At 60.4% G+C, this 21,589-nt stretch overlaps 1 protein-coding gene across 2 annotated transcripts in view; it reads left to right on the forward strand.

Annotated features, from left to right (window-relative positions):
* Positions 1–4,577: 4,577 nt before the first annotated feature.
* Positions 4,578–21,589, forward strand: part of Col5a1 (collagen type V alpha 1 chain) — a 137,726-nt gene continuing 120,714 nt past the window's right edge. For both annotated transcript variants that reach the window (XM_026395386.2, XM_026395387.2), the window contains exon 1: positions 4,578–5,079. In XM_026395386.2, the coding sequence (XP_026251171.1) occupies positions 4,962–5,079 (118 nt within the window). In that variant the 5' untranslated portion in view covers positions 4,578–4,961. The remainder of the gene's footprint in view (positions 5,080–21,589) is intronic.

The raw sequence follows: 21,589 nt of genomic DNA on the forward strand, positions 1-21,589 counted from the left end.
CCACCCTGCATCAGAAGGTGAGGAAGATGGATGAGGTCCCCACGTGGCGTGTGGTCGCAGAGACCTTGGAAGGCTCCTGGGATCTGGGTGATGGTGCTAATCCTGAGACCAGCTCACTCCCTCTCTCTCCACCTATGCAGATGCTTCTTAAAGAGCTGACAGGGGCCCTTCCCCATGAACTCAACCTGCATGTATAAAACATTCTCCGGAGGATGACACGCCACGCTGGTCTCTGTCTGGAAAATGTGCCTCCGTCGGCCATTGTCTGAATTAATTGCAAACTCATCCTCCGTCTGGAGTCCGCCTGGTGTCCGTCACACCTGGAAACTCCATCATTTGCAGGCTTTACTAGGCACCTGACAGGGAGATACCCCATCCAGGCCCCGTGAAGCTGGGCCTCCGTGGACGTGACCCAGGAGCAGCTGTGCTGGGGAGGGGCCCGTGCAGCCGGGGGACAGCCAGGGCTGTGCTGCTGCCCAGTGTCTGCCTGCAGTCCTCAGGGATGTGTGCTGCTCTGCCCCTGTGCTGGAAGGGGACCCGCTCCTTGGCTGGGTGCCCTGTTTCCTGCCCTGCCTTCAGTGCTCTCCAGCCAGCCTGTCAGACCTGTGTCTGGTCTGAGTGGCAGGGCCACCGTTGCCTGGCCTGCGGATGTTATGGGAGTCCTGGTGCCATGCAGTCCTGGATGGGAAGCCTGGGAGGAGAATGCTCCCTTTGCTGGACCTGGGGTTGGGGAGGATGAGGGCTTCCCGTCCCGGAGTGGGGAAGTTCAGATGTGGTGGAGGGAGTGCCTGGGTCAGCCGCCTGAGCAAGACCGTGGAACCTGGTGGGCTCTTGGCCCTGCAGATCAGGGTGGACACCAAGACCAGAGCACAGCACCCCTTCCTGGCCTCCTCTTCACACTCAGCACTCACTGCATGTGCTCTGGCTCACGCGTCCCGGTGGAGCCCTGACGGAGCCACACCTGGGGGTGCCCAGCTCACTCCTGTGGCTGCTGTGCCAGAGGCGGAGGGAGCCACAGGCCCCTCTGGACATGACCTCATGGCCTTCTGGGGCCTGCGCTCCCACCCATGACACTTATCTGTGTGCGCTCCCTGCTCACCGGCTCCCGTACACACTTGTTGCAGAGACCTGTCTCCCCATCTAGAGTGCAGGCTGCTCCTACACAGGCTGGGCACCTCATTCACAACACAAGGGGCAGCCACTGTGGGGGGAGGGGGAGGGGAGGCTCCCACACGGACTTGGCCTCTTGGCTTTGTCTCAACCCATGTCTGGCCTACTGGCCAGCCCCGTTCACACCCAGGCGGACAGTGCCACATGGAGGGGAGGCTCAGCACCACACTGAGGAAGGTGAGGAGCAGGGTGGCAGCATGCCCATCAGAAGGCTGTCCTGCTGCATGGTGCTGTCCCCCATGTCCACCCTGCACAGGCGTCAGGATCCAGTGGCAGGAAAAGGCCTTGGGGGTAAAAAGTTCCTCTCATCCCCCAAAGAAGCCCTAAGCCCTGGACTTCTCCAAAAGCCATAGGCTGGAACTGCCAAGGTATTAGGCTGAGTTACATCATGTTGGAGACAGGGTCTTTATGGAGGTGGAGAAGGTATGTGGGGCCTCAGGGCAGCCTCAGCCAACCCGCCATGTCCTAACAGAAGAGATCAGCACCCTCAGGCACAGAGATTGACTCCATAAAGACCAGGGAGACGAGGGATGAGGGCTCAGGGAGCCCCTGTGCTCTGACCTGGACCTCCGGGCTCCGGGATGGTGACAAGGTAGATTCCTATGGCTTAAGTCACCCTGCGATGGCAGTCTGTTATGCAGAGCCCCGTGCCAGGATGCCTGGTGATCCTGGGAGCTACCTTGGCCCGTGGGCAGCCCATCTAGCCCTCTCTTGCACACAGCCTAATCTTTGAAGGAGATTTCCCAAGTGATGCAGAGAGCTCTGCGGGTTGACCAGGGTTCCATCTTCTCCCCACATGCCTGGCACGCAGGGAGGGTCCTGCTGGTTCCATGGCAGCAGGAGCAGAAAGCGGGACTCCTGGGGTCCAGCTGTGGACTGTCCTCTGACTGGCAGCATCCCGGAGCAAACGGTTTCACCTCCTACTCAAAGGGCCATAGCTGGTCCCCTGTTCCTCGGCTGGATGAGCTGATGCAGGTGAGCAGCTGAAGCCCAGAGGGATGGCAGCTGGTGGGGAGCCAACCCCGGCTGCACAGGGCCTCGAATGTGCCGACCTCCAGTGTGCGCAGGCCCCCTCACCTGCCCTCTCCGTGGGGATCTGAGACCAGCTTCCTCATCCCCGGTTCACAGGAGCAAGCGTCTCAGAATTGGGAACGCAGGTGCCCCAGGCCTTGTGACTAGTGCTTGGAGCCACTGTGCACTGAGGTCTAAGAGACCTGGCTCCTGTCTCCAACCCTGACTCCACCATGGAGGTGCTGCTGATTTAAGTAAGTCCCTCTCCTTCTCTGACCCCCATCTCCTCATCAGTGAACAGGAGAAATTCCCTACTGAGGTGCCCACCGCTGCTGCAGGTGTGGACGCAGAGTGGGAGGCTCTGGCCGGCCCACGCTGTGAGGCCTTCAGGAACAGCTGGTATTGTTACCGCTGCCAACAGAATTCTGATTGTCCAGATACTGTCATGGTCCTAGGGCAGCAGACTGGGCTGCCGAGTTTGGGGACTTTTCTCTGAGTTTCCTGGAGGGATAGAAACTCGCCTGCTCACCTGCCCCTAGACTTGGACAAGGGTACAAACCATGTTTGTCAGTGGGGACAAGTCATTGCATGGCTTGCACCTCTGGGGAGTGGCAAGCCCATGCTGCTTATTGTTCCAGAGAGGAACAATAAGGTCCCCTTGGGGACCTTGGAGAGGCTACCTGAGCTTCAGCCCTTGAGAGGCCAGTTGCATGAATTCTGGTCAAAGTTCAGACACGGGTTCTGAATGGCAGATGTCTGCAGGGCTAGCTGACTGCACAGACATGAGTGTGTGGCTCTCCAAAAAGCAGGCCACATGGGGTTGGGGAGAAGAACAGCGCTCAGGCCTGCTGCTGGAAGGTCTCCTGAAAGGTGCTGCGCAGGACCACTCCAGGGAAGAGGGGGACTGGAGCTGGAGCTCAAGGCTTATTAGCTGGAACTAACCTCTCACTCACTGAGGGGCACTGGAAAGTCAGGACCAGTCCTGCCTACCAACACTCACACATAGGCACATCCTTGTCTCACTCTCAATGCCACGCACAATTTCTCCCGTTTACATACATGATTTATATAAGTTGTAAAAAAAAATCAAAATGACAAAGAAATGTGAAAACCAGAATCAAAACTATGCTATACTTCCTGCACCTCAAGTGCACTTGGTCTGCGTTCGGATCCTGCGACCCCTTATTCTGTGAACCCTTGGCACCAGTAAGGCTGTGTGGAACTGGGGAGATCAAAGGCTCAACTGTGAAGTCAGCGCCCAGACCCACCACTCAAATCAAGGGCCTGCCCGTGGCCATCCAGCAAACCCACCCTCTCCAGGATGACAGGTACCAAAGGGCATTTGGGGAATTTCATGCCTGGCCTGGAGATGTAACTGGAGAGGGGAGTCCCAGCTCTGTCTCATGGCTAAGGAAGTGTTTGTTCAAAGGCAATGGGGGTGGCTCAGAATTTGAAAGCCTTCTTAATTCACTTGGATTCCTTTTCTAAACACCAGCCCTGCAGAACTCCAGGAAAGGGCTGTGAGTCAGGCTTCAGGGGCCTCCAAGGCCTGGGGAAGCCTGGGGAGCCTCCCACCCCCACCCAGCACTGGCAGGCCAGAGCCCTGCTCCCTTAGCTCGCTGCCTCACAAGTCAGCCTCCGGAGGGGATGCCTTCACTCTCTTTATGTTGGAGGGGAGACTACCAGGGAGCAGGCAGGGGCAAGGGTGGGGAGCTTGGGGTCTGCAGCCAGACTTGTTCTGATGAGTAACCCAGATGTTCCATGTCCAAGTATGTTTGGGGCCCTCTTGGTACCCCAAGTGAGCATCCATGCCAATCTGCAGTCCAGGGCATGGTGGAAGACAGATCCTCTGTCCTGGCTGACATGTAGGCTACGCCACAGTCTTGGGCGCCCCATCTGGCTGGATTAGAAGTTCAGTATCCACCCAGAAGAGGAGCTCTGAACTCCTCCAAGTAAAGAGAAAGTTAGGGCGGGTGAGCTATGCTACGATCCTTTTTTTTTTTTTTTTAACCCAAGTGATCAAACTTTGGGGCCCCTTCTGCGCTGGTTCTTGGAGGTCGGCCAGGTTCGGTCACCTGGATGGAAAGAGCTGGGAAGCCAGGTGGACCTCGGAGTTCCGAGGCTGCCCACGGCCTGCTGGCCGGCGCGCTGGCAGAAAGAACAGGGGCGCCGCGCCCGCCCCACGTCCGCTCCCGCCCCGGGCCAGCCCCTTCCTCGCTACGACTCGCCCGCTGTCCCCACCCCCTCGCCCGCGGCGCCCAGTGGGAGGCGGGGGCCGGCCTTGGCGAGCCCAGCGCCGGGCTCTGATTTGCTGAGGGGGTTGGGGATCGACAGCCTCCCCGGGTGCCTGCCAGGAGAGAGGGAGGGAGGAAAAGGGGCAAAAAAGTGCACGGCGCCGAAGGCGAGGACCGCACTCCTCGTCCGCCGGCTGGCGCAGGACCTCACTCCAGCGGAGCGCCCACGGGGAGCGGGTCGCGGGGCGGCGGCGGCGAGGAGGAGGCGAGAAGGACTTGGAGGAGAAGGCCAGGGCCAGCGAGCCGTGCGGGGTCCCGGCCGCCCCGCGGGCCAAAGTCGAGCCCTCCTGTCCGTGGGCAAGCGCGCCAGTCGCCCCTTCCAGAAGAGCCAACGCCGCAAAGGAGAACAGGCAGGCGCCGAGCTCCCTATGACTTCCTAAAGTCGCGCGCTCCCCGCTGCGTCCGCTGCCAGGGCCGTGCCCCGCGCCCCCGTGCGTCCCGTGCGCCCCCAGCGCCCACGAGCGCCCCGGCCCACGCCCCGCCGGCATGGATGTCCACACCCGCTGGAAAGCGCGCAGCCCGCTCCGCCCGGGCGCCGGGCTGCTGTCTCCGCCGCTGCTCCTGCTCCTGCTGCTGCTGTGGGCGCCGCCAACGAGCCGCGCAGGTAAGGGCTCCCTGGGGCGCGGGAGGCTCTGGCGCGTGGAGGCTGTAGGATGGACGCGGTCCCCGGGGCCCTGGCGCCGCTGTCATCCCGGGGCGCCTTCGCTGCGGACCTTTTCCGCTCCTGCAGAACTTTACCCCCTCGGCTTGTGGAATGCATGGGCCAAGACAACGAATGCCGAATGCCATTCGTTGGGGGCCCCGGAGAGGGCGACGCGCCAACACAGTCCCTGTGGGCGCGCCTCCGCTTCCTCCCCTAACGGGCAGGCCGGGAAGGGTTGTCGCGCAAGCAAAGACAGGGCAGGGTATCTATCGGATCAGCCAGAGAGGTAGTTCGCGAAGTGGGCAAACTTTTGTCCTGAAACCTTGCATTCTCTGTCCCACATCACAGGCGGGCAGCTCTAGCCCACACAGCCCTACAGCTGAAAACCGGGAAGGGTCGCCCCCTAGAGTCACAACCCATCAATTCGACCAGGACTCCTGGGGTCGGGGAATCCCAGAAGTTTAAGACCCCAGCTTTGCACTTCCCGCTTGGACACTATCCCCACATGCAGGATTGGCTCTCAATAGGGGCAGGATTTCTTGCAGTCCTGGACACCCAAGTGTTCAGGGGCACTGGGGCGTCCCTAAAGGGAGGTAAATCAGCCCTACTGCTTAATCGTGCCCCAAACCTCCTGACCCCCCTCGAGAGGCAATTTTTCTTGGGTTTGCTGCTCAAAGCTGGGGTGCGTTGAGCTAAGTCAGGAGATGGCCTTAAAATCTGGGCTGGGAGTCATTCAGATGAAGTGCAGATGTGGGACTCCTCCTGCCAGGGTGGGCCCTGAGAAGGAGCCCTGCTTCCGTGGGAGGGCTCTGGGAGCCGTGCTGACTATCCCTGGGGACTCTTGCAGTTCCAGCTTTCTGCCCCAGCCCCTCAGCAGGGGTGTTTCCCAGCCTCACCTTAGGCGGTTAGCTGTGGGACAGGTTTTCACAGACCCTCAAGCATAAGAGCCCCAATCCCAGAAAGGTCCCCCTGAGTCCCTGCTGATAAGTGGGAGGCAAAGGCTCTGGTGGCTGGTCCAGGGTCTGGAAGAGCTGTGGGCAGAGGGCTGGGCTAGTGGGCGCAGCAGAGAGACAGCTTTTCTCTCTACTTCTTGATTAAGAATCCCTTTCCATGTTCCGCTTGCCAATTAAAATATTCTTTTCCTTTTTTTCTTGGCACAATTAGTGCTTGGGGGGCCCAAGTGGATGAGCAGCAGGCAGGGTGTAGGGGCGGTGGGGCCCAAGGGGGGTGGAGAGAGCCTGGCCTGAGTCCCGGGGCCTGGGATCTCACCCCTGGATTGCCACCAACTCTTCCATAATTGGGGGCTAACTGGCCTTGTATTTCTCCAGGGGTCAGTTGAAAGTGGTTGACAGTAGAGGCCCCCAGAAAAGTGGTGTGGAGAAGAACAGGAGGATGTGCTCGGGGGGACCCTGTGGCTGCCCAGGCCTTGGCCCCGTCCCAGCTCCTCTGAAGGGGTTCCCTCTAGGTTCTCAGAAGGAAATCCTTCAGGGGAATCCTGGTCCCTGGAGTCTGGGGCTGGGGCTGGTCTTGACTGTGCCTGGTGGGTTTGGACTGTTGGTTCCATTCTGTCCCTGCCTTCTGCCCATCTGCCCTGCTCCATTGTCCCCATCTTCTTTGCTGTGATTTTCCTCCCTGTTTGAGGGGCAGCTTCTTGGAAGGACAAGTGTGGGGCTGGCTAGGTGGCTGCCTGGCTAAGTGCTTTTGTCAGAACAGACTTTTAGAAGCACGCGGACTTCCCTCCACCTCCCAGGGTGGGACCGTCTTGAAGTCATCCTCAGAACTGCCAGCGGGGGCGGCTGTCCACTGGAGGTGCTGGGGAGGCGGGAGCAGCCACAGCGGGCCCCTGTTCTGTCTCCATCTTGGGATTTGCCAGATGTTTTCTGAGTTTTCTGTGAACACAGCTTTTTCCTACCTTCTTCGTGGCCAAGTGTGTGCAGGGGTGGAGAGCTAGACCGCATTCGGGGCTGCTGAACGTTGTAGCCGGACGGAGAGTATGGGAAATGAAACGTGACCCCAATATTTGGAAATTGAGGTCATCTCCTTGGTGCACCATTGGTGGGCTCTGGTCACGTGATCGTCTTTTGCAGTAATTCGTGGGGAGAGTCGGCCAAGTTTTTGAGACATGACAGATATCAAATGGTTAATCTCCTCTGACTCAATCCAGTTGGCTGCAAAGACACCCTTTCCATCCTCCTCCCTCCCCTCCCCATAAAAGAACAAGCCAGTGGGCGGAGATCAGCGGCCAGCAATTCCCTCAAGAAGCCCTCTCCCTCAGCTGGTCCCCATTTCCCTGGCTGGAGGGTGCAGTTGCGGTCACGGCCTGGGGCTGTGACCACCAGCTGTGGCCCTGCAGGGTGTCTTGCTGGTGCCAACCTCACAGCCTCTGCTCTGATGATGTTGCCCTGGGGCTGTTTCTGGGGTGCTGGCCAGGGCTGCCCCTTTACCCCACCCATGGATATTTCTGGATGCTCCCCACAGCCACGCCCTTAGCTCAGCACAGCTGATGCCCGCTGCCCGCCCTGCCCTCTGGGTATGGGCCTCTCCCTGTCCTGGACTCTTCCCTGCACCACCCGCCCCTCATTCTGGATTGCACACTTTGCTGGAGGTGGGACAGCGAGCTTGACTGGGGTTTTGAGCCCCTGGAGGGCTGGGGTGTGACATCTACCCAAGGGCACTGTGTTCTCTGCACCCCACTGGAGCCGGAGCCACTAGTGTGTCCTGCAGGGTAGGGGTGGCCCTGCAGCTGCCTTGGGAGATTCACACGGGGAGGAGGTTGCTGGCTCTTCCTGGCCCTCTGTTGTGTCTGTCTCCTTGCTGGACAGAGGCCAAGAGTCAGGAGCAGGGGTCCCAAGTCCTCTGACTCCTGCTCTGTCCCTCCCACATCCCAGTGAGTGGCCGCCCTCCTGCTGGGCACGGCCACTGTGACTGCAGTTCATCTCCTTCACATCTGTTTATCTTCTCCCCCCCCCCCCAGAGGCCCAATGTCCTGGGCTGCAGCCCGGGTCAGTCCAGACCAGGCCCTGGGAGGGACGAGGTGATCCATTTGTTTCCCTCCTCTGCCCCTCCTTCCCTCCCTCCCCCTCCCCCTCCCCCTCTCCCCTCCTCCCTTCTCTACTCCTCTCCCCTCCTCCCTTCCTTCTTCTTTGGTACTGATCTAGCCACAGTCCCTACCAGTCCTTTGTGGCCACCAGGCCCCCTTTCAGCCAGCTTGGCCCTCCTGGCCCTGAAGACTTCTGCTTTTGCACTTGGGGGACTGGGGAGACAGGGGCACCGGGTGCCCTTCCAGCAGGGGACCTCTTTTTTTCACTGCAGGGCCCAGGTGGGACGCACTGAGTTTCCTGGAACATCCTGGGAGATCGACTGCTCTGTGTGGGTGGAGGGCTTCCTGGAGGAGGGTGGCCAACTGGCCAAGGCTTGCCCTTCCACTAGAGGCAACTGCGAAGGCAGCTCAGCACCTCTGGTTTTAATCTCCCTTGTCCCTCCTTCCTGGCAGGACATTCCAAACTTTGTCCTGGGGTTCTCTTCTTCCCTTGACTGGAAAGTCCCTCGTTAACAGGGTTGGTGGCCCCCCAGCATGTGCCTGCCTGGGGGCCCGTGCCAGGAGAACACACATGCCACTGAAGTGGAACGTGGGGTCTGGAGAGCTTCTCTAACCTGCAGGCGAGAGGCAGGCTGGCAGGGAGCACCGGCTCTGCAGAGGCCTGAGGACTGTGGCCTTGCTTGGGGTGTGGGGGCTCTGGTGAGTTGGGGGGTGGAGAGGCCAGTGCCCTGCGACCTGTGAGTCTCTGCCTCTGAGGGCTCTGGGGTTGGCTGGGCTGAGACCAGCCCCCATCTGTTACCCTTCCTGTAAATGGGGAGAATCACACCTCTGGGTATGAGGTGGCTGAGAAGCTGAGCACAGCAATCCCTGGGGACAGCTCTCTGGAGTGCCTGACATGTGTCAAGCTCGGGCAATGGGCAACAAGAGCTTGCTGCAGCCCTACGTTGAGGGTGATGTGCAAGAGGAAGAGCACGGCGCCCCGTCACCCTCTGTAAGCATCAAGGGTGTGCTCGTGCAAGGAGGAGCACCCTGGGGGACCCTGCTTCTGCGGCCCTGCAGACAGCACACTGCCCACGTCTCCCATGGTGCTTTGCACGGCTACCTGCGTGGCACTGAGGATGCTGTGCAGGCTGGTTTCAGGACTGTGCTCCAGGGCGCACGTGTGTGCAGGTGGGATGCGCCTGCTGTGTGGGCGCACATGTCTGCGTGTGCATGTTTGTACGCGTGTGTGTAGGCATGCAAACACACGTGTGTGCTCATGCACGTATGCTTACACAGCTGTCCCCAGGGGCTCCTGCACACAGCACCTGGGGACCTGAAGAGCCAGGGGATGGTCACAGGCTCTGGCCCTGCTGCGGGGGGAGCTGGCTCTGACTGTCCACATCTGGCGAGCCCTTTTATCTGTAGGAGGCTGGGAGGGCGATGTCAGGTTACACCTTCTGCTCCACTGCTGTTCACATTCTCCTGGAATCGGCTCCTCTGGTGTCAACACTTGGCCAAGCCCCAGTCTTAACACTTCTGGCTCAGCTCAGGGATTTCTCGGGATGCTGAAGGTGGGGCCTGCCTGGGGCCTTCCCAGGGGCCTTCCCCTGGGCATCTATCTGCTGCTGTCCTAGGACACCCTGGGACGCCCCAGGACATGGCGTGGAGACAGGGTGTGGCATGGGCTGGAGGGCCACGAGGCCGGCTGCTGTGTCCCTCCTTGGACCAGCTGTATGCGTATGGCCCCATGCCTCAGTTTCCCCACCACTGGGGGGCAATGATCGTCAGCGCAGCGGAAGTTTGGTGGGGGCTTTCTGTGAACCCACCTACAGCACAGAGTGAGCCCTGCTCATGGCCACTGTGGCCTTTGGGTTTAGGTCTCAGCTCCCTGCTGTGTCACTCCTCCTCTCCTGTGTGGGGCCACACCGTGGTCTCTCCCACAGGGTGGGCACAGGAAGGGTGGCACAGAGTGCTCACTGGGGAGTGTCGCCTTCCCAGGGTCCTGAGCCAGCCATACAGGTTTGTGATTGTGCAGCTGTGGGCCAGGCCAAGTTCAGTAGCCCTCTCCCCAGGACCCCACTCTACACGGAGGAACTGGGGTCTAGGGGTGGGGACGGATCTGTGGGCATCCCACCCAAGCACTTTAGTGTTCTGCCCATTCTTGACTGGGAGGCAGCACGCACTGAAAGGGTGGGCACAGGGCTTTGTCACTGTAGATGGCTGCTTGGGGGGCCTGGCCTGGGGTCCCAGGGAGAGGTTTATGGAATGAATGAATGGTCAGTGGAGGTACGCTGGAGGCACCGAGCCGGCAGTGGGTCATTTTGTCATCCATGTCAAATACTCGGAGTCGTCAACCCGTCAGCTTCCTATCAACACAGTCGTTTTCCTGGAACATTTCCAACTTCAATAATAACCCCACATTAGTGGTGAGTGTCACCATCCTTTGGTGACTCAGGCCTAAGAAATGGAACCGCAGTCTGACCCACTTTTTTCAAAATTCAATTACACAGAGCTCCAGGGGCATGCGCCCGGCTGATCTGTCGGCAGAGGTGTCTCTGTGACGTGGAGGGCTCCTCTGTGTTCTGTTCTCCAGACAGAAGGAGAAATCCAGCCTTCTGTCCTTTCCTATCCCTAATAGCACCTTGGAACAGGGATTTTGTGGCCTCTTTATTTTTTTAACCAATGCCACAAAATGACATCAAAATGTGGGCTATATATGGAGATTTAAATGGATAAACGCTGCCCCTGACCTTGGAAGAGAGGGACCTTCCAATGGAAGAGGGTGAACATTTTAACCACCCCAAAGTGTGCGGGGACTCTTGCAGTCTTCTGTGAGGAAGCTGAGGGGACTCTTGTGCTCTGCAGGGGGGAGGGTGGGTAGAGGGCACAGGCCAGTGGGAAGAAATCGCGTGGCGGCTGTTTTGTCTTGTGGACTCCTGACACGAATCAGACCTGTGCCAGGTGTACAGGTGAGCAACAGGTAAGCAACAGGTGAGCGGTGCCTGGCCCACAGGAGCTTCCGGTACACTTGAGCAGCCCAATTTTATCAAATGAAATGCAGTTGGAGTGACAGGAGCAAGAAGCTCATTGGCCAGTAGGATGTGGCCATGGGCCAATTGGAGGGAGGCATCTGCCAGTCCCCGTGAGCACTGACCAATCAGGGATCAGCCTGCTTTTCCTGGGCGTGGCTGCAGACCTGCTGGCTTGAGCGCTTTGGGGACCCCCTTGCATGTGTGAAGGAAGGTGCCTGGATGGACACTGGGGGGCGCTTTCCCCAGTGTGTTCTCTCTCTGGCTCCTGTTCATGTATGCGCTGGGCCCTACCTTGCGCTGGTTGTCGCAGGCCTGTCCCAGGTGGGCGTGGTCTCATCCTGCAATGAGACCAGTTGGCAGGAGCAGTGAGCACCGCCCTCTGCCATGCCCCCCCAAGCACTGCCCACATTTTGGTGCACCTCATTGTGGTCGTGCGCGGGGGAAGGGGTGGCCTCTCCCACTCCAGCTTGGAGCGAGGTAAGGTGGGGCATGTGTGGCTCAGCTGCTCCCTTCTCTTGTTTGGGTCCATGGGCTTCGGGAAGCTGCGTGGCCCCAGCCAAGGGCCTGCAGAGTGCACCCAGCCTTGGTTCTCCTCCGGTTTCGGTGCACATGAAGGTCCACCAAGACCTTCCAGTGATAAGCCCAGTTAGCTCACAGAGCCCGGCTCCCTGGGGTCAGTTCCTGGAGCCCGCTGTGGGCATGGCAGGCATCCTGGGTTTGGGGAGAGCTGGCCTTCTCCCCCAGAGGCCTGCAGAGTGCGGGGAGCGAGATGGGGGCACAGCAAGCAGGCTCACCTAGCAGACTCAGCCAGGTGGCTCCCGGCAGGCACCTGAGCTCGTGTGGTCTTGGGATGTGGAAGCCATGGTGGAAGGGACCCTTTGGAGACATTCTCTGCCTTCTTCTGCTGCTGTGCCCACTCCATGCTGCGGGCTTGCTTCTTCTGTTTCTTTTTTTCCTTAGGGAAGGCTGAGTGGCTCTGTGCTCCTCTCCTAGGGAAGGGAGCAAGGAGAGGTCTGTGCCGGTCCTCGGAGATGCTGCTCTTCCTTCTCTGCAATGGGGAGGGCGGCGGCTCCCAGGGCTTCATGGAAAGGAGGAGGCAGAAGCGCCATTCCCTCCCATCTTGGGGTCAAGGGCGGAGAACAGGAGTTGTGGATGAGATTGTCTTCTGAGCAGTTATTATTAATATGAGGGAGGCCTGTGGTGTCAGTAATGGCGAGTTGGCTGGAACAGTACTGCTCTGCAGTGGCCACAGCTCGTTGAAAATGGAGACCAGCTGTGCCCCCTTGGGCCCACATGGCAGCAGCCTTCAGGTGGGAACCGCTGGCCGGCGGGAGCAGGGCCCCAGTGCCTGCAGTGTGGTGGCAGCACCGGTGGGGAGACTTCAGAGGATGCTGCAGGTGGCAGGGCTACAGCCACCCCGAGTCGGCGGGAGGCCAGCATCTCTCCCCTCACGGGAAGCAGGTGGACTGCAGGGGTTCTTACGAAGGCCATTTGCCCCAGGGGACATGTGGCGAGCTCTGCAAGTTTCTTGATGGTCACCTTGGGGTAGGTCGGTGCTCTGGTCACAGTGGGTGTCCAGTCCAGGACTGCGGCTGACACCCTCCAGGCACAGGCAGTCCCTTCCACCCAAGAACTTCCCAGCCCCCAGTGAGGGTGCTCATGTTGAGAAGGGCTGGGGTTGAGGATGCCAAGGTGGGGTTTCAGGGCACCCCTCCCTGTGGCCTTAAGGGTCTCCATCTGAGGAGGGTCTGGCTCACATCTGGTTCTGGGTCTCTCTGCACAGAGTAGAGCAGTGATTCTCGGGGACCCACCCTGAGAGTTCCTGACTCAGGTGGCCCAGGGTGGGGCCAGGGATGCGTTCCTCAGATTTCCAGAGCACACAGTGTGGGACCAGAGGCCATGCTGAAAACCTCCTGGTTAAGGGCCCTCTATCTGAGGGGTTTGTGTTTAAGCCTGGAGGGTGCAGGTGGGTGGGGAGGGTTCCTGCTAGGGGAGGAGCCCCAGGAGAGGAGAGAGGAGGCTGCAGATACCTGTTGTCCCCTGTTTTTTATGGTGGCCTCCCCTGCTGACAGGAGCAGGGCTGCAGCCTCCTGTCCCTTGCCCGGGGCTGCACACACTCTTCTCCAAAGGGGAGACCCCGCTTGTTCTGCAGACTGCTGCCCACAGGTCTCAGGGAGCAGGGGGCGGGGCCTGGAGAATGCTTGGAGAAAGAGGTCCCTGGGTTTGGTTGTGACAGTCTGTTAGTGCTGTTGTCACTGGGAGAATTTCAGACTTGGCACGACAGGCCCCTCTTCTGCAGAATTCCACAAGGGTCTGCCTCTGGCTCACCTGGTCCCACACAGCTGCCCACCCAGACCACCCCACCCACTGACTTTGATCCCTGACGTCCACTCCTTTCATTGATGACCACTTAAACAGGTGTCCCTAGAAGACCCGGTCTCCTAGATGGAACCTGTTGGGTGGCAACCATCACACATCTCCTGAGGGATCCGTCCCTGGGAGGTGGGTCTGCAGGGCTGGGTGCTTGCAGGAAAGCTGCCACCCACCACCTGGGGCTGGAGACTCTGCAGTGTCATTTTTGTGACACAGCAGCATGGGAGGCCTGAAGCATGTCCTGCGTGAGGCACTCAGACATGGAGCCGAGGAAGGCCCCAAGCCAGAGGGGTGGAGGGCGGCTGATTCCCACGCCCTTTCTCGACTGCTGGCTTCTGAGCAGGGTGGGCAGGGCAGAGCCCCACATCATACTGATTCTGGGCGCCCGGCCTGAGCACAGTGGAGGAAGCTAAGCAGCACCTCTCTGTGCCTTGGTTTCCTTATCTATAAAATGGGCATAAAACAACACCTGTCTCTGAGCTCTGCTGGGTGGATAAAGGAGTCCACTCACATGGATCACACAGAGGCACCGCAGTGCTGGCTGACACCATCGTCACTGTGTGTGTCGGGCAGGACACGGGTGTGCCCTTGCCTAGGTCACATCCAGAGCTCCCACACAGATACTGAGCTGCACGGGGCTTGTTAAGGTGCCCCAGGGAGACTTGGGGCCACTCTTCTTTGGCCTTAGGTCCATGCAGGGTGTGGCTGGGCCGATGGAGGTTCCAGATTCTTCCTCCAGCTCTGGAGCCCTGATGCAGTCCCCTGAGGCAGGTATAACTCCTCAGCTGTTGGAAGGGGCCTGCAGTTTCCCCAGTGAACTCCCCTGTGGGGCTTGAGCAGAGCCAGGGACAGTCCCTCCCAGCCTCCGAGCTGGCAGCCCCTATCTGGGGGTGCAGGCTGCTGAGCCCCTGGGAGCATGCAACAGAGAGAGAGCATGAGGCCAGGTCTGGCTCAGCCTGAAGACTGCCAGGAGGACATGGGGCGGGGGCACCTGGTGTCCAGGGCGCAAGGGGTGCTGTGGGGTGCTGTGCCCAGCTTCAGGAAAGCCCTGCCCTGTGGGTCACTGCTGCAGTTCAGCAGGAGGCCCTGGCATTGAGGCTGCATCCCTGAGGGCAGCGCTGGACTTCTGCAGAGGCCTGGGCTCTTGGGGCCTGTGACCCTGCCGGGGTTGCCAGGAGCAAAGGAGAGTGGGCAAGGCCTGTCTCCTAGTAGCCTCCAGGGTCTCAGCAGGAAACTCTGCAGGAGGGAGCCACAGGCAGAGCTGGGGCCCTACACAGTGAGATTCAGAGGACCGAGGACCCCCTTGCAGATGGGGACCCCAGGGTCTGGGGAGGAGCTGTGGTTCTAGAAGCCCCCTGGCTTCAGCTCCCTGAATTCTGACATGCGTGACCCGTGGAAGGCACCTTGGGAAACACTGGGTGGTAGCCGATAGGGTATCCCTAGTCCTCTGGGTCTGTCTGACCCTTGGGTGGGCCTGCCCCAGTTGTGGTGGGGTTCCCTCCTTAACTTTTGAAAAGGGAATTCCGGGGAGGCGGAGGGAAGCAGCACAGTGATGCTCAGGGACTAGGCACAGGGGACTTTGGGGGCCAAGGGAGCAGGTTTGGCTGTGGGACCTTGAACACATTAAGTAACCTCTCTGATCTGAACTACTGTATCTGCAGGTCAGAGGCAGTAGCAGCACCTCCTACCTGACAGGTGGCTTGGGGGATGGAAGAAAGTGTTTTTCAGTGGGTGTGATGCCCAGGCACAGTGCAGCTGCCCCGTGCCCCAGGCAGGTGCCAGGTGCCAGGAGCCAGTGAGGACTGCTGCTGCTGTTGCTGAGTTATTATTAGGTAACAGTTGTTACTGTAGGTCATTATCATGACCGTGATTGGCAGAGGTCAAGGGGCAGGAGTGTAAGGAGGGTGAAGCTGCTGTCTGCAGGTGCCCGGCTCTCGGGCGGCTGAGCTGGGGTGCAGAGGGGTGCATTCAGAGAGGCTGGGGGTGGTTTACAGAAGAGCCCGGAGTGCTGTCCAGCCTTGCTCAGCATGGAGCACCAGGAGGCACTTCAGACGAAGTCCTCTGCCCAGGAGTGTGAGGGCCTGTGGGAGATCCGGGCAGACCCCTGGAGGAGGAATCAGGTGGACGCCTTGGGGAGAGCTCTGGAGCTGGAGGTCTGGCCTCTGGCCTTGTGGCCATTTTGCAAAAAACCTCGGAGGACTTGGGGTTCTTGGGGTCACAAACAAGGGAGAAGAGAGGGACCAGCCCTGGTATTCTGGGGTGGGCTTTGCTGTCTTGTGATGGGCCTGGCACCGAGAAGCTGGTGTCCTGTCTCTGGAAGGAGGAACCTGGCCATCTTGAATGTCCACCATCAGGCCTGGTGTTTAAACCCCCAAGGTCTTGGCTTAGCCTGGGAGGGCTGAAGGGACCCCAGGCTGTCCCCTCCGGGGCCTTCAGTTCAGCCCTCCACAAGCAGGTGGCGCAGCTCTAGAAGGTGCTGGAACCTGCCCTCCAAAGCCCATGATTTTAGTCATCACCCCCCAAGACACAGGGCTTGAGGTCTTCTGAGTTCTTCCTGCTCACGGTAGTAAGGGAAAGCAGCCCGAAGTGGACAGGCTCCTCTGCCTCTTGGTCCTGGCCGGTCTCTTCAGTGTTGCTAGGCCTGGCCAGGGCGGTGCAGCACTCTCGGGCCTGCCCTGGTCGCCCGGCCTGGGGTCAGCCTGTCCTCGCATGCCCTGTGGCTCCCTGAGCCCTCCAAGTGCACATGCCCCACCTCCCTTCCTGGGACTAGGGCCTGCCGGATTGCAAACAGCTGCCTGGCCTGAGCCAGCGGGCACGCAGGCTCTGGAGAGATGCCGGCCAAGGGCAGCCGCACATGGGGTGTCTAAGTGGGAGCCAGGACCTCCTGCTCCCTGCCTGGGGGCCGGACTTGCCGAGAAGTGGGGCCAGGTGGTTTGCCTTGCTGTTCTGCAGGCGTCTCTGATCAGGTGGGGTCAGCTTTGGAGGGTCAGTCTCTGGCCTGGAGGGTCACTGGGCTTTGAGCTGGCCCTGGGGTCCTGCTGCTCCCCACGGCCTCTCCCAGACCTGGGACTGAAATGCGATTTATATAGAAAGAAGACACATTCCAAGGAGGCTCCTCCCCTCCTCTCCCCCTTTCCCCCTCCCCTCCTCTCCCCTCCCCTCCTCTCCCCTCCTCTCCCATCCCCCTCCCTCTCCCCTCCCTCCTTTCCCCCTCCCCTCCTCTCCTCCTCCCCTCCTCTCTCCTCCCCTCCTCTCTCCTCCCCTCCTCTCTCCTCCCCTCCTCTCCCCTCCCTTCCTCTCCCCCTCTCCTCCTCTCCCCCTCTCCTCCTCTCCCCCTCTCCTCCTCTCCCCTCCCTCCTTTCCCCCTCCCCTCCTCTCCTCCTCCCCTCCTCTCTCCTCCCCTCCTCTCCCCTCCCCTCCTCTCCCCTCCCCTCCTCTCCCCTCCCCTCCTCTCCCCTCCCCTCCTCTCCCCCTCTCCTCCTCTCCTCCTCTCCCCCCTCCTCCTCTCCCCCTCTCCCCCCTCCTCCTCTCCCCCTCTCCCCCTCTCCTCCTCTCCCCTCTCCTCCTCTCCCCTCCCCTCTTCTCCCCTCCCTTCCTCTCCCCCTCCCCTCCTCTCCCCCTCTCCTCCTCTCCCCTCTCCTCCTCTCCCCTCTCCTCTTCTCCCCTCCCTTCCTCTCCCCCTCCCCCCTCTCCCCTCCCCTCCTCTCCCCTCCCCTCTCCTCCTCCCCCTCCCCTCCTCTCCCCCTCCCCTCCTCTCCCCCTCCTCTCCCCCTCCTCTCCCCCTCCTCTCCCCCTCCTCTCCCCCTTCCCCTCCTCTCCCCCTCCCCTCCCACCAGGTGCTTTCATACTAGCTTCATCCCATAGCCCTGTAAGAGGTGTCACCTCCATTTTACAGGTGAGAAAACTGCAGCCCACAGAGGCCCCCGCCAGTGATCGGGGAGTGGAACCTCTGAGATAGTCCCCAGAAGGTGACTGCCCAGCCTCTTGGGAACACACCCTTGCTTGGAGTCAGGCTCTCAGAGAGCCCTGGGTGGGAACTGAACTGAGTTTCGGTCCCCATCAGAGACATGATTGGTCACTTTTTTCTTTTGGGGGGGGGTTTCCATCCCCCAGGGAGGTTGGGAGAAGGGAGGAGGTGAGGCTGAGGACTGCCACCCCTGGTCCTCGGCCCTCCCTGCTCCTCTGCCTCCTGTAATCCTGGTGGGGTGCCAGCCTGGGTTTTAGGAGGAGCAAGGCATCTGGCTCCTGTCATCTGGCACCTACTTTCCAAAGCCATCCTGAGCTCAGGGCTCTGCTGTGCCCTCCTTTGACTGTCTCAGATGAGCTGGGTGGGGGGCTCTGGAGCCCTGCGTCCAGCTGTGGCTAGACCGCCCGGGGCCGAGTGGGCCTGGGCTGAGTCATGCTCTCTATTTTAATGGGAGGAAAGAATGATAGGAGAGGGTTATGGCCAGGTAGGTGCTGCCTGTTTCATGTCAGTGGACACCCGACGGGCGGGGTGTGGGGGTCTGTGCCAGCAAGCCAAAGGCTGCCTGTGGCTGGGTGGGGGTTGACCAGTGGGCTGGAGGTCCCAAGGTTAAGCTGGTGTAGCTCAGCCATAACATGGCGGGGGGCAGGGACCAGCAGCATTTCAGCAAAGGAAAATAAAAGCCCAAGAGCAGAGTTCAGAGGCCTGGTGCTCAGTTGCCCTTTATCTTATTAGCAGAGTGTCCCCATGGTACTGGGGGTCCACAGGCTCTGGGGACTGAGGCTCTCAGGAGTATTATGCTTGAATTTGCTCCCTGGGCATCCTCCATCCCCACTCTGTGCCCCAGTCAGATTCTACTGGGAAAAGTGGGGGGATTTCAGTTTATTTGAAAGCAAGAGAATAGGGCTCATTTGCATGCGTGTCCCTAGGCATTTCCAGTTTGGGGTCACCTGGGCAGCCAGAACCCGAAACAGACATGGCAGAGCCAGGCCCCAGCTCCTTGCAGGGATCTTGAAGCCCCCCCCCCCCCTTCCCCGGGTGGAGACCCTGGGTGGGGGCCACCTAGAGGCTGAGGCTGGCATTGCACCCCAGCTCTACCGGGCGTGGCTCGTGAGTCTGGTGCTGCTGGGCTCAGGGCCACCTCAGAGCCGTGCTGGTCTTGCCTCAGTTTCCTTGTGTGCAGAGTGAAGATGGGTGGCACCCTGACCCACGGCTGCCTGGGCTGCTCTGCAGGAGGATGGTGGTTCCAGAGGTGACTGAGCTCTCCACACCTTACCTCACCGACGGCACGCCCAGGTGTGCTGGGCTTGATGCCCCTGAGAACTGGAGGAGAGGGTGCCTGTGGCCAGCCCAGGGTCACCTGGGGAGCATGGGGAATGCCCTCCAGGGGCTGGGCCAGGACCCTGCCCACCAGTGTGTGTTGGATCAGAAGCTGTGGGCTCACACGGACCCCGTGGGACGCAGACCTGCACTGGGGGTATGTCGTGCTCCACTGTGCCATTGGGAGCCCCCCAGCTCCTTGGGGGTCCCCAAGCAAGTGGCTGGTTGGTGGCAGGCTGTGTGAGGTGACATGTACCCAAGCAGATTACAGTGCCTGATTTTCTGGATCTCTGGTCAGTCCCATGGGCGTATGGCTGATCCATGTCTTGCGCCCTCCTGGGTGCTGGGTGCACTGGCTGACTAGGAGCAAGAGTGGGGGTCGCCTGTGGCTCTTTTGACCCCAGTGTCCCTCTCTGCAGTGCCCCTCTCCACCACCCTGCTCACCAGCCAGCCCCACCCATCTTCCTGAGGGTGTCTCCTCCCCTGACCCCCAGACACTTTCTGCAGAGGTGTCTCTCCAGACCCTCTCAACCCAGGGGCTCCAGCTCTGGACCAGTCTTCTCACCCCATAAAAACGTCCAGCCAGGCTCTGGAATTCTCTGAATGCTGCCAGCCCTTGCTGCTCTTCCTCTGACCACCTCCCCACTCCTGAGCCATCGCCTTGGACAGCCCTGCTCCCAGGACGTGACGGGCTCACTCCGGACCCCTCCGGGTGCCAGATGTGGGCATGTGCTCCCGGCCTCCCTCCTTGGGCCGGCTGCTAGGCCGAGGCTGGGCCGAGTGCGGCTCCCCTTGCTCCCCTCGCCCTGGCCCTCCCTGGGCTGAATGTGAGGCTGAACAAAAGCAGCAGGTTCCTGGCACGTGTCGTTCTCCATAAACATCGGTGCCTGGTCAGTGTCTTGGCCAGCAAGTAAATTCCTTTGCAGAGAGGTAGTCTGGTCTCCTTCCATCACTGGTGAACATGTTTCCTGATCTGATTTCTCCAGTGTCGTAGCAGCCAGCCCCTAACTGCGCCCAAGAGCGTCCCTGGCGCCCCTGCTGTTCTCATGGCCGTCGGCCCCTCCCTGGGTTGCGTCAGGCGGGTGATGGACGCATTCTCCTCTGCTGACCCTGCCGCTTCTTCCCAGTCCCACTGCCATCTTCCTGACCATGTCCCCGGGGCTCTGGGCTTGCAGGGGGCGGTGGGACGGGCTTCCGCCTCCCCAGTGCTTCCTGACTCCTAGCCAGGTGCATGGTGCTTCCTGCCAGGGCTCAGACCTTGTGGACAGGGACGTTCCTCCTGGAAGTGAGGGCAGACGTGCCAGCAGCTCAGGGAGCAGGGCACCCTCCTGCCCTCCTAGCTCCGGCCTCTGATGCACTCCAGGCTGAGCTTTCACGGCTCTCAAGTGAGATGGGGATGTGGGCGGCGGCCAGTCTGGATGGGAGAGAGCCCACGCACACGAGCTCTGGTCTGGAAAGCCGTGCTCCAGGTCTGCTGTTCGTCAGGTCTCTGTGGGCCACACACTCTGTGCCAGGGTCTGAGCTCTGACTCTAGACCTGGAGCTGTTTGCAGTACAAGAGCCTCACCTGCCTTGTCCCTGGACCCAAGGACTGTTGGCTGCACACCCACTGTGTGCCCCCTGCTGTTAGGCTCTGGGACCAGAAATGCCCCCACACTCTGGCCTCTAACTGTGAACTCCAGGAGTGTTTTTGTGGGCACCCATGGCCCTGTGCGTGGCTTTGCCGAGGGGCAGCTTTTGAGGCCACATCCCATGGTGAAGCACAGCATCTCCTGCGCTTGCTGACTGCGTGTCGCTGTGGTAGGTGAGTTGGTAGTGGCCCCTGTCCCAGGAGAAGAGCAAAGTCCCAGCGCAGCATGGTGGACCCTGAGGCCTTGGAATCTGGACTTTCCAGCCTGGGGTCAGGCCTGGAGGCCTGTGGGTTTTCCCAGTGCGAAGCACATACCACCTCCCTGTGCCCGTTGTTCTCATGTCAGGCCAGCAGCGGTGCAAGGGCCTCACTGGCCTGAATCAGACTCCAGGGTCAGAGGTCAGTTTGTCTGTGATAGCGCAGGGGAGCCAGGACTAGGCTGGGCTTGACCTACCTGGCCCTCCTGCCCTCCAGTTCCCTCTCTGAGCCCCCCTGGGTCTGTCTGTAGCCTCAGAGAGAGTGTTGGGGCGAGTTGCTGAGCACAGAGGGTCTGGGCTGGGGGGGTGTCTTGCAGATCCCAGGGGAGGGAGGTGCTCGGCGAGGGAGGAGGCCTCGCTGGCCAGGGCCCCACTGGGTGAGACTGTGCAGAAATCTCAGCAAAGCCCTCTGGGGAAGGCCCCGCCACTGGAGGTGGGATGGACCCGCCCTCCTGCCTGGGGGGTGCTCTCCCCCTCCCCCCACTCCAACAATGCACATCTATTTATTGAAAAATCTATATTTTATTATAGTCATTTTGGAAAATACGAGACTGTATAAAGAAAAAAATAAAAAATAGCCGTAGTCTCCAGATTCAAATTCTGGTGGGTCTGAGCCCAGAGTCCAAGGAATGGCGGGAAGACGGCGGGTGGCGGGTGGCCCATCGCGTGTGGCCACTCGGCCAGGGGCCCTGTGCCCTCGTGCCCGCCCTCTGAAACAGCAGCTCAGGTCTGAAACAGCAGCATGTGGGCTTCATGTCGAGAGCAGGCCTCCTCCTTCAGCCCCGAGACCACTGGAAGCCCCTGGGTGGCGGGAAGCACCCACAGTGTTGGCCTTCCTGCTTCTGACCTCCTGAGCGTTGCAAGCAGGGCTGCC

The sequence above is a fragment of the Urocitellus parryii genome, chromosome 4 (assembly GCF_045843805.1).
Source record: "Urocitellus parryii isolate mUroPar1 chromosome 4, mUroPar1.hap1, whole genome shotgun sequence".
In the NCBI taxonomy this organism is placed as follows: domain Eukaryota; kingdom Metazoa; phylum Chordata; class Mammalia; order Rodentia; family Sciuridae; genus Urocitellus; species Urocitellus parryii.